We start from the raw sequence: 18,641 nt of genomic DNA, 5'->3' as shown, positions 1-18,641 counted from the left end.
TCAAAACACTAGACTACAATGCAAATTTGTGTTGATATGCCTGTTCTCTGCAGGTGTGCAAAAAGGTGATCCCAAAAGAGAAAAAGAAAACTGGCATGTTCTGAGTGTAATAACGACTTTGGAAGGTTGAAATGAAGAAAATGAAGATCTTCTTTACCTCTGCAGTCTGTATTATCAATAAGGTACAGTGCTACATAACATTTGCAACTAAACTACAAAAAAAATCAGCTTCTAAGGAAGCTCATTTTTTATATATTGTCAATTTCAATTTCTATTCCAAATCTCCAATAAAATACTAAATGTAAGACACTCTGAGCAAAAACAAGAGAGCAGAGACTACTTCATGCTCCATCCTGAGTCTGTAGTCTCAGTTCTTACTCTTCAGTGGAGTGAATCATTATCTGAAACAGAAGCTACAGAAGTTCCACCAGTTACTGCTTTCATCACCTTTCACAAGAAAATGAAGCGGTCCCATTTGACATTTAATAACCAGACTGAACACAGTTAATCATAATATTAAAATGAAAATATCCAGATAGTCCAATAAAAATGCTGTCTCAAAACAGAGAGAAATTCAATTTTGCTGCCTAATCATTTATAATCAGATGTGTACAGAAGGACAATAAGTCTAAGAAGTGGTGGCATATGCTAGTCTTGGTTGACAAAGAGCCAAACTTAAGAGAGCACATTCCGATATAAATGTTGATGAATCAGTGTTTTTGGTACCTAACCTTCAAACATGTAATTCAGCCCAATAGTTTAATTGCACATTTGTAACAGGTGGACAAAAATCCAAATCAGCAAAGAGAATAGACTTTGGAATAGCTTTCCACTTTGAAAGACCTGTTGTATTTATTTAGCTACTATTTATAAACTCTTATTTCACTTGTATTATGGATTTTTATGCAACATAATTTCTCATTTACAGTGATGGAAGAAAGCCGTGTTCTTAATTAGAGTGTTTACAGTAGATTTACTAATTAGTTAGAATTTTATTGTTCATCTACTCTCGTTTACTGAGGAGAGTTTCTTTCACCTACTTTGTTTCTTTTCTCTTGGGCGGGAGCTGAAGGCAGAGAATCACATACTTAGTTGCTATCAATTATTTATCACAGGAAAACAAACATACTAGAATTAATGAAATATGGATATTGGCAGGTTTTGCAATAATTTCTGACAGGACAGTTTCTGGGAATCAACAGAAGAAAATAAAATAGAGCATAACAGAACAGTTGGAAGCAGCCTTCAATGATCATCTTGTCCAACTGCCTGAACTCATCAGTGCCAACCAAAAGTTAAAACATATTATTGGGGGAAGTGTCCAAATGCCTCTTAAACACCGACAGTCACAGAGCATCAAGCAGCTCTCTACAAAGCTTGTTCCAGTGTTCAGTATGGCAGGTATATTCTTAATTAAGAATACAGTGCTAGTAAAACTTGCAGAAGTACTAGAAATGAATTGGGATATTAAATATGATTATGTTCTCCCCATACTAATGAGAAAACAAAACTTACAACCATATCTCAATACCCACTTTTTGGTAGAAAGTAATGGTTAGAATATGCACTTTTTAAATCCAAGTTTAAAACTGGATTCTCTTTTTGATGCAAAAGCAACTCATATTCCCAAAGATCAGGGAAACAATTATGTTCTGCAAGATTTTATTTGTTCTAGCTGGAACTAAAAAAAAGCAACAAAAGAGCCAGTCTTTAAATATTGCAAGACTGCTTCAGAAAAGGAAGAGAACAATCCATTCTCCAGATCCATGACATGGAGGATGGAAAGTAATCAGTTTTAGTCAAGGAATTATTTAGGGGTAGACATCAGGAAAAAAATTATCCATAGAAATAATAAAGCACTGGAAAACACTGCTTGTGCAAGTTACGATTTTTTGTAGTTAAAAATAGTTTAAACAAGTACCTGCAAAGAATAACATAAGACCTTGATTCTGCTTTAAGGGTGGAAATACATAACAGATGGTTTCTTATTGTCCCTAGTACTCCTGCTTTTCTATGACTGATAAATGTCCCCTGTGACCATTTATTTCGAGTGAACTGGAGCTGCAGAGACTTTTTACCTGCAGCTCTGCTTAATTTTACCTTAAAAGATATAAAAATATTGCACTTTGGACAAATTCATTTTGTTCTCAAAATGAAATAAAGTTAAAAATGAAGATTTTTTTTCCTCTGGAATGCAAATTTCAGAATACGGTAAGCTAAATATGGGTACAAGTTACTGCAGCCATTGCAGTATTGTTCCAAAGGCGAAAAGATATCAAGTGTACTGCAGAAAATCAAACCTCCTCAAAAGGCTGAAATTATCACCAGTTCCACTGCATAGCCAGCATCTGTTTTCATATAAAAAAATAAAGTGTTTGAATTAAATGTTATTGCACCATCAACTGTTTTTTAAATATCCCCCACTAAGTCAAATATTAAATTATTTTTATCAAATAAAATATAAGGTCTTTTTTAAAGTATCAAGTAGATACAGTATATGAGCCATAAAGAAAAAGAACAGTCTAAGGAAATAACATACATCAAATCAGAGATGTCAGAAAACAATCACTAGGTTGTTTCTTTCTGAAGATTTGAAAAACACTGCAAAAAGATTGTGCAGACTACTGCATGCATTATATGCATGAAATGCATCCCTCCTCATTCAAGGTGTTGAAGCAGGTGACACTTTCAAGCTGTCGAGTGCTGCATGAATCCTGAAGTGCAATCTGGACTCCATAGAGTATTCTTTGTAGTTGTTTCTGCAAATAATAAAGTTCTTTTATTAGTTGAATTATTTTTACCTCACGTATCAACTGAAATAACAAAGTTAAAAGCCTTCACTCATGCCACAGGAGACAGAGGTTGATAAGCAGATGAATTACAGTCTTCTGATGACATTTAAGGCTATCTCTACAGAGCAGAGACTTTTACCAGCACTAACAATTACATTTCCTGCTAAACTGCATCCATGTCTTAACATGTCTCCCTCACTTAGTTTGATCATTCAGCAGTCCTTCCGACTACATGTTTGCTGTGAAAACACAAACTAGAAAAATACAGAAAAGAAAGACTGTAAGCTGCAAATACATTCTCAACTTCAGAACAGAACTCAGCCAGTGTAATAAAACAACAAAGAAATCAAATTATGTAAGCAAAACCAAATCAAAATGAAAACAAAACCTATTATATTTCTAAAAGGCATTTTGTAAGACTGTTCTTTCTAATTCACAACACTGCTGTACAATTGGTACACTTCCCTACCCACATTAGGGGCAAATTACATTCCTTCCTGTGCTCAATATTTGAAATGAACATGCTGCACTCTAGTAAATTCTGTTATCTATGCTCTTCTGCAACCAAATTTAAAAAGAAAAAAGTAGGTCAGATAACATTTAACCTATTCTCAATGACATTTTTACTGCAGCAGATACAAGGCCCACAGCTGCTCTCCATGTCACAGCTTTCTATGGACTCACCAGCTCTAAACCACACATACAGCAGAGTGCAGCCCTTTCCTACATACAGCATCAGAATCTCTAAAAACTAAATTAAAAAGACATACTTTCTCTGAATACTCCGTGTGTGCAGCATACTCTAGTCCACTGTGCCTGAAGCAGTACAACAGCAAAACTATCAAATTCAACCATATTGGACAAATTCTGTAGTCAAAAACAAAGATCTACTTGCATACTACTTCTACTTCTGACAGGAGACTGTCAGAAAAAAAAATTTCTTGTTGGTAAATTTACTCAGATATTCTTAATCTCCAGGTTAAAACAAACAAACAAACAGACAAATTGACTTACTTTGCAGTTTCTATGTATCTGATAGCTTTTTCTCTCTCACCCTGTTGTTTGTATAGAAGTCCCAGCTCATACATGGTGAATGGCACCAAATAGCTATCATATTTTATTTGCTTCTCACTAGGAAATCAGAAAAATACAGAATGGCTAAATACAACATTGTCTTATGTGATCAATTAACTTTCAAACGCAAACACCATATGTAGAAGTCCACGGCCACAGAAAACTCTGGAAATTTTTACCAGTTGACACTGTGCATATCAGTAACACTTGCAAGCCATGGGTATAAAATACTATCACCATCTTCAGCAAGCAAAGATTTATTCATTCCTAATTATTATCCAAGCTACATACACCCAGGACTAGAACTCGATGGTGTGACTTACAGTTGAAAAAAAAAAAAAGAACAAAAAGATGACACAAGATTAAAAGCAATGTAAATACTTCTTGTACACAAAACCTTATTACGTCAGTTTGCCTGAACAAAGCTTTAAAGAACTAAGAAAATTCAACTTTTCTTCAGCATACAAAACCTATAGAATCGTAATAGCCAGAAGGCACCTCTGGAGATTATCTAATCCAATACTCTGCTAAGAGCAGAGACAACAACAGCAACCAGCTTGGGACTGTGTCCATTTAGATTTTAAGTATTTCCAAGGATGGAGACTCTACAGACTCTCTGACCCTTTTGACAATGCTTTCAGCAATGTAATCAGTTTGATTATTGAGTGGTCCTGTGTGGAGTCAGAAGTTGGACTTGATGATACCTGTGGGTCCCTTCCAATACAAGTTATTCTGTGATTCTGTGACTTATACATAAGACTCTTCCAATCCAACCCAAGACTTTCCTTCTTCAGGCTGAGCAGCCCCAGCTATCTCAGTTTCTCTTGATATGATAGAAGTTCAATCTCTTAATCATCTTTGTGGCCTTTTGCAGGGCTTTATACAGTACATTCATGCCTCGCTTGTACTCTAAAGACCAGAACTGGATACAGTAATCTAGATGTGGCCTCATCAGAACTGAGTAGTGACAAAAGATCACCTCCCTTGACCCAGTGAGGACACTGTTCCTAATACAACCCATTGCTAAGGCACATCGCTGGCTTCCTGGAGTTGACTGTGATGTTTAGGATATCCTCAAGGCTTTTTCTGACAATCTGCTTTCCCATCATGCTGCCAGAAGCAGCAGTGCAGGGAGCTATATTCTTCACCAAAGCTTGCCATTTCCTTTTGCTGAACTTCATGAGGTTGCTATCATATAATCTGTCTAGCTTAGGATGGTGCTTACACACTGATAGACAGCTAAGTTCAATCACATCATTTTCTTAATCCCCCTCCAAAAAAAAAGTTTAATGCAGGAGAAAAAAAACCTGCTAAAACAATGCAGAAGCAATTCTCTAATTCTCATCACCAAATGATGATCAGTCACATCTTGGGAAGAATGACTTCAGTACATGTAGCAATTATTGAGGAACACAAATATAGTCATGATAGCCCTCTGTTCTCATTCTCCTTCTCCAGCTTTTGTTACTGAGCATGATGTCATACAGTATGGAGCATTTCTTTGATGTCAGCTTTGAGGTTAGCTGTCCTGGTGATGTCCCATCCCCACCTCTAGCCTAATCCCAGCCTACTGGCATTTCACTGAGGGATTCATTAAAGAGACAGACTCGCTGAGCATACCTCAGTAACAGCCAGAACACTGGTGTGGTATCAACTGCATTATAGCTACAAGCATTCCAGTGTCAAACCCTGTAGTATTCTGCTGCTGACTGGCAGGCTGACTGTGCTTCCCTTCACAGGCCTCCTGAATGCAACAGTTCAGCCAGTTTTCAATTCACACCACTGCCTCCTTAATTAGTCTAGACTTCATCAGTTTCTCTATGATGCTATTACAGGACACCATGTCAAAAGCTTCTTTAAACTGGAGATGAACATCCACTGTTCTTCCCACAGAGTGAAGCTGAGTGGTCTGTAGTTCCCCTAAGTATCCTCCTTCCTCTTCTTGAAGACTAGAGGGACATTTGCTTTCTTCCACTCCTCAGGAACCTCCTTCAATTGTCATGACTTTTCAAAGAAAAAAAAACATTGGCCAGTTCCCTAAGTACTCATGGATGTACACCAATAGGTCCCGTTAGGTATATTCAATTGCCATGGACATACGTACACCCAGTTTGTTTAAATGTTTCCTAACCTAACCCTCTTCCACAATGTTTTTCTCGTTCCAGACTTTTCCACGACTCTCAGGGATCTGGAAAATTCCTGAAGAGTGATCTTGGCAGTACAGAATGAGGTGAAGAAGGCACCAAGCACCTCGGCCTTTCCAATATCCTCTACAATCAATTCTTTGATTCTTTTCTAGATAAAACATCAATTTTGCAGAACATAACGTTTGCAACAAACATAAACATTTTGAGAGTCATATTTCTAGAGTTACCTCAACCACCAAGGCAAGCTTTGATGCACAGAAATATGTCTTTAAAACAGTCTTTATGTTCTATAGCTGCTCAAGAAAGTAGAGAGCAAAGCTAACCAAATATTTAGTTTACCAGAAAATCCCTTCTTCCCCCCCATTCAAAACATCTTTTTAAAGAAGTTTTGTCTGATTAGTTTTTAAGATGCATCAAGCCTTCACTGGATCAAATATCTTTGGAGAAGGACTTTCAGGAAGTTTATAAACAAGAGTCAGGTAACTTGCTAAGTATTTCACTGAATCCATTAGGGATCTTACAAATGGTAAGACAAGCCTGATGGCAAGAAAGCTGCAAAAGACACCGGAATTATAGAAAATATTCTCATTTTAACAAAAAGTAATTCTTCTAGACTATTATTTATTAGAAGAATTGCACAAACATTGTAACTTCTTTTCCAACCTAATTACTTCATTAAAAAAAAAAGAAGAAATTAACAATAAATGCACGACTCAATGTAACAGTAGATAATAGTAGATATGGATCTAAAATGTTGAATAAATTCCTAACACTGGAAATCCAATTTGTCAATTGAAACTAATAAGAAATTATATAATTTCTCATTATTTAAGGAAGTATTAGCTCCAGAAGCACTAAATATTGGGGGAAAAAGGAGAGAGAGAAACAATAAATTAACACAAATTACCTTTACTTACATTGATAGTTCTGCAAACACAAAAATATTAATTACAAATGTATCCAGATAAATGCATTACTTGTCAGTGTGATTTACTTGGCCTAAAGCATCACATTTTTATAAAAATAATTTCATGTTAAATTGCTGTAGAAAAATATAACCAAAATTTTGTGATCCTCCAGCTACTTTCAGAGATATTTTAACTCCAGCTCCTTAACAGTATAATGAAGTTTAATTATACAAAATTTTAATGTGAAGGTTTCTGCAGAAACATCATAAATCTCAATGACAGGTACAAAATAAAAGTAAAATGTCTATTTCTATTATATTTACCTTTGAATTACTTGATTGAAACATAGTTCAGCTTGCATGAGTCTTCCCAAGTGTTTAAGACAAAGGCCTTTTAGTAACTGCAACATGCACACATCATCCATATAGTACTCTGTGTGGCCTGAAAGTAAAAGCAAAATACACCAAACAATTTGAAAACATGATCGTGAAAAGGCAAACAAGATTTTCAGTAGGAGATATGTAATCAGAGTCAGGAGCTTGCTTCTCAGAATTTTACAACTCAACACACATATAATCCATAGGCACAATTTAAATACTGTAAGACACTTAAATGTCTACTAGAAAGCATTCACATATAGCAATTACACATATATCTAAGAATAGAAGCTAGGAACAAGAAGAAACCTAAATATCCACGTGTTGCCCAGTCTTCTGTATTAGGAAGTCACTACAAAGAGGACATGAATTGGCATCAGCTAAAGACTTCTAACACATGTAACATCTACAGCAGAAAGGAAAGTACTGGCAGAACCCCCACAGCACCAGCCAGAAGTGTGAAAAGCACAAGATTTATTTCTGCATAATTATTAGGATGCGTTATGCGGCAATAGAAATTCAATAAATCATCTTTATTAGCATTAACTCTAACAATTAAAAAGGTTCACTATTAGAGTACGACATTTGGAAAATTCAAGAAAGCTTTATGCTGAATAGGACTAAAAATACCAGACCAAATGAGTTGTGGCAAAGTGGTACGGAAATATAAATGTGTATTGTTCTTCTTTTTTTTTTCTTTTTCTTTTTCTTTTTCTTTTTCTTTTTTGCTTTGGTTTATAGCATTTGCTAGGTGTAGGGAAGGAAAAGAAAGAAAACACATATGGATAGACAGATGGCTGCACATACATTAACAATTCAAGAAGCAAAACATCCTCCCTCCACATCATGTTGTTTACAACTAATTACCAGCTCTCTGAGGTCATGTTAATTTTTTTTTTTTTTTAATAGTCTGCCAAAACATCCTACATAAGTAGTTCTGAAATATGTGAGACAAGAGTATATTAGGATTTGGGGGAGTGCTTTTGCACTGTACTCCAGCTTACTTCTGTCTGTGTTTAAACTCAGAAAGTCTTGATAGATAACAACAGACTGTGCTTTTAGTGACGGGTAGAAAAAGATGGCTGCATTCCTCTAGCCTGCTTTAATAGTGTTAGATTCGTGTGGTCATCTCCCAAAGAGCTAATTCCTCAAAACTACTAGGACTAAGATTGATATCAGTAAAATCAGCCACTCTTTATTTTTTTTCCAACTAACACCTCCCTGGTATGTCCCACAGGAAGAAAAGACAGTAAGCCAAAACACTGTAACAGGAACAGTAAGTGCAAAGTCCAATTAAACATGGATAACCTTGGCAATATATTTGGAGGACCATCTCCCTGCAGTTCTCTGTACTAGAGGAAATACTGCCATTATTTTATGGCAATATAACTACAAAATGATTTTTTCTTAATGTTAACAATTCTTTTTTTTATGTACATATTTAGAAATGACAAAAATGCTGAAAAATCCTGAGAAAAAATGTAATTTCTGAAGCGTTCTATCCCATTCCATCTGTCATCTCTATTTTGAGCTCTATACAGCCATTTTTCAGTCACTGACAGACTCCTTGCTGTGCCCATTCACATGAAGCAAATGCAGTAACAGCTCTCTCTGAGAAGCGTCAATCCCTAAATGACCTCTGTGTATAATTAACCTACTTTTTTTTTTTTTTTTAACAGCACCTTAGCGGTCCTTTTAAGCTATCTACTACTGACAGCTGTCTCTTAAAATAATACTGTATCCACGCCTCACTCTGCTAATAGCCTTACACACTTTCTTTGGATCTCAACTCAGTGGCAGCAATTCTGGTAATCAGTGTCTTTATTTTGTCTGCCTCTTTATCATTAAAAGTTTATCAGGCTCAAAGACAGAAATTCCAGAACAAAATCGTACTTCACTGCAGTTATTACTACAAAAGACAAATAAAATGTAAAAATAAATATGCTTCAGAATTACATCTTACTTGTAAACTGCTTGTTTCTATTAGAAGAACATACTGTTTTTACAGAAAAATACTATTTGAAAGCACTAGTAATTTATTTATTTTAGCTGCTGTTAACAACAGATTCCAAGTGATGAATAAACATTTTATGCCACAGTCTAAAACCACAGCACTACTATTTAGTCTAAGCAAGATGTAATTCAGATTTTTATAATATTCATTGCACACATACTCGTTTACTTTTTGGACTTTTTGGACACTCATTTTTACAAGAATTAATCTCCATCTGAACGCTATAGATAGATAGCTCAGCTTATTTTTTATGTGACAGCAACTCAGAAAAGAACCTCTAGATAGATACACAGTCTGATTTCTTTGGACTTCTTGGTTTATTTGCTTGGACAGGGTAACTAAGTTCATTTTCCTATGCAGGAAGTTCTCACATAGAGAGAAAGCAGCCTTATTCTTAATGACTTACTCACTTAAGGCATATCCATTTATCCTCACCCATGTTTCTCCCTACCATTCGGTTGTTAAAAAGGAAGTCACACCAGTGTTTTGAAGAAAATTAAAACAACAAACAAGACCATTCTGTTTCTCCTCCAGCCTCTGCTATGATGGATACGTAGATCCTAAAACACCAATCAGCTGCTTTCTGCTTCAACAAGACCTCACCTGTTTCTTTAGACATAAGTATCTTCTATACCCCTAATCATCTAATTCATTTCTATTTCAGTGCTACTGCAACTGTTTTACTGTTTCTTTAATGGTGGCATCTTGCACATATCTGCCAACGAATTTGACAGGAAATTGACTTCACTGCTCTAAATTGACTAGATACTTACAGTATAGATCTCTGCATGAAACACCTCTGGATTCTCAACAGCTTCTGCCAGAACTCTTTCCGCAAAATTCAGAGCAGCATAACTTTATCTGCAGATGTCTTGCTTTTTGAATCATCGAATCACAAGGTTGGAATGGACCCACAAGATCATCATCAGCTTCATCAGTGCTGAGTACAGGCTGATGATTACCTCCCTACTCCTGCTGACCTCACTATTTCTAATGCAGGCCAGGATGGCATTGGGCCTCTTGGCTTCCTGGGCACACTGTCGGCTCACATTTAGCCAAGATCAACCAACACCCCCAGGTCCCTTTCCTCTTCACAGTCGTCCAGCCACTCGTCCCCAAGCCTGTAGCGCTGCATGGGGTTGTTGTGGCCAAAGTGCAGGACCCTGCACTTGGCCTTGTTGAACCTCATCCCATTCACCTCAGCCCCGCGATCCAGCTTAACTAGATCCCTTCAGAGGGCCTCCCTATCCTCAGGCAGATCGACATCACCTCCCAACTTGGTGTCATCTGCAAACTTACTGAGGGTACACTCAATCCCCTCATCTAGGTCATCAGTAAAGATATTAAACAAGACAGGCCCAAGTACCAAACCCTGGGGGACACCACTTGTAACGGATAGCCAGCAGGACTTAGCTCCATTCACTCGTTGGGCACGGCCCTCTAGCCAGTTCCTTGTGTAAAGAAGAGTATGCCTGTCCAGGCCATGGGCAGCCAGTTTCCCCAGGAGAATAATGGGGAATACTGTGAGAGACCGTGTCAAAGGCTTTGCTGAAGTCCAGGTAGACTACATCAACAGCCTTCCCCTCATCTACCAGTCTGGTCACCCAGTCATAGAAGGAGATGAGGTTGGTCAAGCACGACCTGCCTTTCATGAACCTGTGCTGGGCCTGATCCCCTGGGTGCCTCGGACGTGCTGTTATCGCACCCAAGGTGATTTGCCCCATAAATTTCCCTGGTACCGAGGTCAGGCTGACAGGCCTGTAGTTCCCTGGATCCTCCTTCTTGTAGATGGGAGTCACATTGGCAAGCCTCCAACCCTCCTGGACCTCTCCAGATAACCTGCGCTGGTAGATGGCTGAGAGCAGCTCGGCAATCATCTGTGCCAGCTCCTTCAGCACCCTGGGATGGAGCCTGTCTGATCCAATGGACTTGTGACAATCCAGATGGAGGAGGAGCTGTCTAAGTATCTCTACCTGAATCACCAGGGGCATATTCTGAGTAGCATTCCAGACTTCCAGATCAGGGTGTAGATAAGGGACCCCTGCAACAAGCATCCTGAACAGGTCAGAGTCCGGCCTCTTGAAGTTCAAGGTAGCAGTTTTGCTAGTCCCCCTTCTGACACCTCCAAGAAGAGAGAATTCTACAATTTCATGGTCGGTCTGCCCAAGACAGTCCCCAACCTTCATATCTCCCACCAGTCCTTCTCTGTTAGTGAAGAGCAGGTCTAGCAGGGCACCACCCCTGGCAGGCTCTTGTACCAGCTGCGTAAGGAAGCTATCTTCCACACACTCTAGAAACCTCTTTGACTGCTTCCTCTGCTCTGTGTTATATTTCCAGCATACATCAGGGAAGTTGAAGTCTGGTGATCGTGCAACTTCCACAAGTTGCTCATAGAATGTCTCATCCATCTCTTCATCCTGATTAAGTGGTTTATAACAGACCCCCACCCAGATGTCACTCTTACGGGCCTTCCCTGTGATTCGTACCCATAGACACCCAACTTCTCAAATTCATAACCCCAAGCTCTTCAACATCAAAACAGTCTTTAATACATAAAGGGCCACACCACCACGCTTCCTTCCTTGTCTTCCCTTCTGAAGAGCTTATAGCCATCCATCACAGCACTCCAGTCATAGGAGTGGACCCACCATGTTTCAGTGATACCACCTAGGTCATAGTTAGCCTGCCGCAAAATCGCCTCCAGTTCCTCCTGCTTGTTGCCCATGCTGTGTGCATTGGAGTAGGTGCACTCCAACTGAGTCACCTGCCTCACCCGCAGCTCGAGCATTGTTCCCCTAGGCTCTCTCTCTGGTGAGCCTCTGGTATGTCTCCTTCCCCCATTGTAGCTAGTTTAAAGCTCTTTCGATAAGCCCCACTAACTCCTGCACTAGGATTTGTTTCCCACGTTGAGATAGGTGGGTTCCATGCACAGGCCAGGGACCACGTCAACTGCCCCATGATCAAAGAACTCAAAGTTTCTGCCTCAACACCAGCCTCTGAGCCAAGCGTTGGATTCAGGGTGACATTAGACATGCAGGCAGATTCCTTGGGAAATGTAGAGATCAAATGGAAGAGACTAGCTCTTCTGGGAAGACAAATCATTGGGATATGGACCTCCACTGCTGCCATCTCAGAGGGGCCCTCAAAACAAGATGGAGGCCAGCATGGGTTGGCAGGAGGAGGCAGTGTTCCACCCAGGCTCCACCTCATAGTGCGTCCAGGTTCCAGGGGTGGGTGGGCAGCATTGTAATGTCAGCACAGCTGAACTCTGAGTTCAGAGGGGTGGTCCCACCTCTGCTATTGCGGTCGTGACCAGCGCTTAGCGATGGTTGACAGCAGCTCTCTCTTTGTCCCTGTTACCCTTGTCCTTCTCTACGGCCTCATGTTCCTGGCAACCGGAATCTCCCTGCTCACCGTGATCCGACACCTAAAGGTAGGGGAGATATGAGGGTGGGGGTGACTTGTGGCTGGGGGACTCGTGGCTGGGTGAATCACGGTCAAGCCCTGGGACATCTCAGGAGTGTAACTGTGCCATGTCCATGTGCCCACAGGCTGGCAGACGACGCCTGCGGTGGAGGAAATGGTGGCGGCGAGCAGCGGCACCAGAGCCAGGTGAGCCCTCTGAGGGTCAGCCTGAGCCCCAGGCATCCATTTCCCAGGAGCATCCGTCCCCAGGCAGGGCCTAGCCTCTGGGAGCAGCTGAGCCGCGGCCCAGGACGTGGCACAGTGCAGCCTGGCCAGATGGGCCCACGGCATGGGCGTGCAAACTTCTGGCTTCCCCGGGCTGTGGTGGGTGTGTGCTCAGGGCCGGGCTGGGCCTCTCGGCAGGGCAGAGCTGCAGGTGACATCGGGCTGAAGCCAGGCTGCAGTGACAGCTGTGCCAGGCTGCGTGAGGCCCGTGGGCCGCAGATTGGACATGCCTGACCCAGAGCATCCCCCGAGTCCCCAGCCAACCGTGGCTCAGGATTTCTCCCTGTTTTGCAGGTGCTGAGAGACAGGCAGCCAGACACAGCAGCTCCCAGTGTGAGCCACTGCACCCCTGCAGGAAGGCCGACCAGGAGCTCCAGCAGCTGGTCCTGTCAGGGCTGCCTGGGTGCAAGGCTGTGCTGGGCCCTGACTTCTGGCAGGCGGCCTGGAGCGACCTGGAAGAACTGATGAAGCAGAACAGCCTGTCGTGCCACTGTTGCAGCTCCTCTGAGGTTCGATGCTATCCCAGAGAAGGCTATGACCACTCCTTGACTGCCTGGCAGAGCACCAACAGAGCCGGTGCCAGTTTGCACCCCTGGACCCGTGTGGAGCGCTGGAGCCCACAAAGCCCTGAGCACGCACGGAAAAGCCTGAAAGTGCACCTGGGGGCCCTGCACAAATGGCTCTTGCTCTCCCAGATGCAGGCAAGGAGAAGGCAATGCTGCTCTGTCCTGCCCAAACTCATCAAGCCAGGGCAGACTCAGCCTCTGCTGCAGCACCGTCTGAGCCCCTTGCTGCAGGCCAAGGGTGACTGCACGGCAGGCAACATTCTTAAGAAGCAAGAGCTGAAATAGTGGGAGGGCCCCAACCCTACTGAGATCTTCCAGAACCCACTGGTGCCATGCCCCCCACTGCTTCTGCTTCCCCAGAATATAGGTCCTTCTGAGAATCTCACTGAGTTTGTTCTCTATTTCCGGGGCCAGGTTGAGGCACAGGGGCATCCCAGGAAGAGGCAGCAGCACCACCAGGGCCAGCCTGAGGAGTCAGCAAAGATTCTTTTGCCTCTGTGCGCAGCCCCTAAGGAGACAGAATGTCCAGCAGCTAGAGCAGCACTTCCTGGCCCAGCCAAAGCAGCACGGCTAAACAACAGCAGCAGTCAAACGGGCACCTCAGACCTGGATGTGGCTGACATTAAAGCTATCAGGGCAGTGCCAAAACTGCAGGTCAATCAGGTCAATCAGGTGACTTGCGGGAAGCTCTCCATGCACACAGACAGAAAATGCCTGGACCTAAAGTTTCAACTCTCCCTCGCGACAGTGCAGAAGTCCACAGAACCTCTGCAACACTTACCGCCAACACAGGATGCCCCGCTCTCCACACCCAAGAGGAAGTGCCCCCTCCATCCTGACCAGGTCAGGAGGCAGCAGTGTAGGGCCAAGGCACCAGGATCCTGCCTGGTGCCCACGTACTTCCACAGCTGTGAGGCTCGGTTCCTGACCGAGGAGGAGCGTGAGACTCTGGAGCTGCACATCCGCTCTCTGAAGCTGAAGCACCTTGGCCTCATTTCAGGCCGTCCGCTGCAGCCAGCAGTGTCCTGGGAGAAACAGTCCACCAGCACATATGTGACTGCACCATCTGGGGCAGACTGGATTAAGGCAGGCCCCAAAAGACACAAGTGGTGTCCCTGGTAGAAGAAGTACCCTAGGAGAAGCAAGAGAGCTGGAGCACCAAAGCAGAAGGCAGCAGCTCTCCACCTGGCAGTGTAACGTTCTGTGGAGCACAAAAGAGTATCACCACCTGACGCAGCTCATCATCACAGCCCTGCAGTGACCCTGTCTGTGGCTGCAAGAAATCGTGCCACTCGCACCATGCCCAGGATGCTGCTGCCATACCAACTGACAAGAAGGTCTACGTAGTCTGGGCGAAGACGTGCTCGATGCCCTAAACGTCGAGGATCTCTGTCTCTAAGCCCATCCATCTTGCTTGTAAGGAGAGGAAGGGCCAGGCTCAGCAGTGCCTCTTCTCTTTAAAAAAATCTGTATTTTTTTAAATAAATAAGCTTATTTACTTGTGCCACCAAGACGGGAGCTGTGCCCTTTTCACCTGCCAGCACTAGTCACCCACACTGTTCCTCCCCAGAGCTGCTCTGGGGGCCCAGCCAGGAGGCTGCTGTCCTAGAGGCTGAGCAGTGCTGAGACAAATTTGAATCACAGATCATAGAATCACAAGGTTGGAAAGGACCTACAAGATCACCTAGTCCAACCGTCCTCCCATCACCAATGCTGCCACAAGCTATTAAACCATACCTTGTAGCTCCTCATCCAGGCGCCTCTTGAACACTGCCAGGGACAGCGACTCCACCACTTCCCTGGGCAGCCATTCCAGTGCCTGACCACTCACTCAGAGAAAAAGCTTTTCCTTATGTCTAATCTAAATCTCCTCTGGTACCCCATTTTTAAAAAGGGTAAAAAGAATGACTCCATGTACTACCAACATGTCAGTCTCACCTCTGTGCCAAGGAAGATGGTGGAGCAGATCCTCCTGGATGGCATGCGTAAGCCACATGGAAGGCAGTGAGTTTATATGGGAAAACCACCACGGCCTCACCAAGGGCAAATCCTGCTTGACCAACCTGGTGGCCAACTTGTTGTCAATTCCTCGGGTCGTGTTAGTTACCTGGGAGAAGAGGCCAAACCCCTCCTCATCACAGCCTCCCTTCAGGAAGTTGTAGCCTACAATGAGGTCTCCCCTGAGCCTCCTCTTCTACAGTCTACACAATCCCAGCTCCCTCAGCCGTTCCTCATAAGACTTGTGCTCACCAGTTTCATTTCCACGTTCCAGAGCCTTCATGTCTTTCTTGTATTGAAGTTCCCAAAGTTACCAGTGGTGAGCACAGGCTGATGATTACCTCCCTACTCCTGCTGACCTCACTATTTCTAATGCAGGCCAGGATGGCATTGGGCCTCTTGGCTTCCTGGACACACTGTCGGCTCACATTTAGCCAAGATCAACCAACACCCCCAGGTCCCTTTCCTCTTCACAGTCATCCAGCTACTCGTTCCCAGGCCTGTAGCGCTGCATGGGATTGTTGTGGCCAAAGTGCAGGACCCTGCACTTGGCCGTGTTGAACCTCATCCCATTCACCTCAGCCCAGAGATCCAGCTTATCTAGATCCCTCTGAAAGGCTTTCCTACCCTCAGGCAAATCAACAATACTTCCCAACTTGGTGTCATCTGCAAACTTACTGAGGGTACAAACATTTTGTTATGTCTTTATTTCAATGAGGCAACGAAACAGGAAAAGAAAAGAGAACCTCGCCTTCCACAGCAGTCTATTCATCATGTTTGCTTATTTGAAGACGAAATATTTAAGCATGAGACAGGGTAATATATTCCACATTATTTTGTATTTAGCTTGTGTGTTAGAATGTCTCTCTTTTCTTATATATCTTTGGAATAAAATAAAACTGTAACATTTGGATACTATTAATATCAGTCCCTAGTTTTGGTGTGCACTTACTTCTATTCTTTTCTTTACTAGCAAGGATATTTAATTGCTTCCTTTCCTCAGCTTGTACAAACACCTCATACTGTACCTTCCCTACAGAATAGAGCTCAGGAGAACATTCATAATGGTCGAGTTTGAAATTCAATTTCCAAGGGTTTTGGTTTTACAGGAATACTATGCTTTAGGAAGAGTTATTCTGGACAATTTTTAAACAGGTATTTTTATCTGCTAGTAAAAAACTGGAAGGGTTTTGGTACTGTCCAGCGAAAGAACATTACTATTACTGATGTAAACAACTGACAATTCATTCAGCAATTCGTAAACTCTTCTCACAGAACTACTGACACATTATGTAATTACATCTTTTAATGATGTGGGAAAACTAACTTGACACACTCGTAATAAGTATGATTACAATCTGACTACAAAACAAACTGTTTTTGTGAATTACCATTATGGAAAAAACCTAACATTTATTCATCTTAGAAGAACTTATAGGAGAAGTCTACTGAGAAGCTTACATAACAGGAAACAGCAGCAATCTAATAAAGCCTGAATTAAGGAAGAGCAAATAAGACAAATGTTTTACTTTAACATAAGTTAAAAAAATAGTAGCAAAATACACTCATGCACAATACTTTAGCATTTCTTTTATACATTATACATTTATGCGTTACTCAATATACAGTTGTAGTGTGGTATAATCTGGTTCAGTAACAGTACTTTCAGACATTTAAGTCCTAGGAAGACTATGTTAAGTCCTGTAAGTAATGGCCTCAAATTCTTGACTTTCCTATATTCTACTCTAGCATTAATCAAACTTGATGAAGGACATATCACGAACCACAATTAAACATTCAAGCAGCTCCGAAATCTCAATGCTCAGATTTAAATGCATGTTGCGTAAGACAGAACTTACCTCACAGAATGCTAGTAAAATGGAAGCAAAGAAAAATGTCAATGTTTCATAGCAGCATATTAACATCATCTTAATCAACTACTTACTAGTCTCATTTTTTAGAGCAGTTTCTTCTTTTTCAATTGTTACCAATAAATTTTCGGTGAGATCTGCTCTTTTGCCCACAATTGCAAAGCCATTCCAGACGTACATCATTTCCTGCCAAAAAAATAAACAAGACAATCTCATGAAATTGTACACATACTTAACTAAAGAGAATACACTGGGGGAATGTTATGGAACATTTTGAAAACATGAAAATACTGCCTACAAAAACTTGTTTTAAACAATATGAAAGGTTTCAAAGTTTGTCACTGTTAAGAAGCCCAAGAATAAAAGTAATCGTGTTACTTCAAATAAGCACTCGAGAATGTGTAATGGACATTTCATCAGGTACATATAAATTTTCAAAGGCAATCGTAGGCTCTATCTTCCATGTAGAGCAACAGTAGATAAAACTTTCCCTGTGGTTCTAATACATAAATACATCATAATATATGTATCCAGCAACTGCATCTAATATATTCCTCCAAATCTTATTTAGAATTAAGCATCAAGCAAATCCTATCAAAAAGCTCCCCCGATGCTTCAGTAAGCAATATGGTTGTTTAGATGCATTAAAGTGTGATGTGATAAAAATTGAAGAGAATGAGAGAACAGTTATGCAGGTTTCATTCTAGCCAAAAATAATCTTTGCTTTCATGACAAAGTACAGTATACAGTACAATTTGGTTTATTGCATTGTAATTACATCCGTGAAATACAAAACAATGTCATTTTGAAGCAGATACAACACACCACTCAAATATTTCTGCTTATATTTCTGCTGTAACTGTGGCTTTTCAGATGGTGTCTGGTGTTAAGAAACACCAACTTAGTAGAACTGTCATCAGCTGTAAATCATAGAATCACAGAATGGCCTGGGTTGAAAAGGACCACAGTGATCCTCTAGTTTCAACCCCCTGCTATGTGCAGGGCCGCCAATCACTGGACCAGGCTGCCCAGAGCCACATCCAGCCTGGCCTTGTGGAAAATCTGATTTGGTTTTGAACTGCCATTAGTACATTTTACAAAAATCCCAAGGCCACTCCATTTGCATGAATGCCAATAATTATTTGGAAAAAAAGTTTAAAATGTAATTATCAGATACATATTACCTGATAAAATGTAAGAAATT

At 41.6% G+C, this 18,641-nt stretch overlaps 1 protein-coding gene across 1 annotated transcript in view; it reads right to left on the bottom strand.

The window, feature by feature from the left end:
* Window positions 1–2,662: 2,662 nt before the first annotated feature.
* TTC39B (tetratricopeptide repeat domain 39B) overlaps window positions 2,663–18,641 on the bottom strand; it is a gene marked incomplete at both ends in the record, with an annotated part of 80,700 nt that continues 64,721 nt past the window's right edge. The window contains 4 exons of the mRNA XM_079548644.1: window positions 2,663–2,759; window positions 3,807–3,923; window positions 7,245–7,362; window positions 17,512–17,623. Of these exons, the coding sequence (XP_079404770.1) occupies window positions 2,663–2,759; window positions 3,807–3,923; window positions 7,245–7,362; window positions 17,512–17,623 (444 nt within the window). The remainder of the gene's footprint in view (window positions 2,760–3,806; window positions 3,924–7,244; window positions 7,363–17,511; window positions 17,624–18,641) is intronic.

The sequence above is a fragment of the Tetrao urogallus genome, assembly GCF_951394365.1.
Source record: "Tetrao urogallus genome assembly, chromosome: Z".
Taxonomy (NCBI): domain Eukaryota; kingdom Metazoa; phylum Chordata; class Aves; order Galliformes; family Phasianidae; genus Tetrao; species Tetrao urogallus.
Note: the sequence above shows the minus strand (reverse complement) of the source record. Positions and strands in the feature narration are given on the sequence as shown.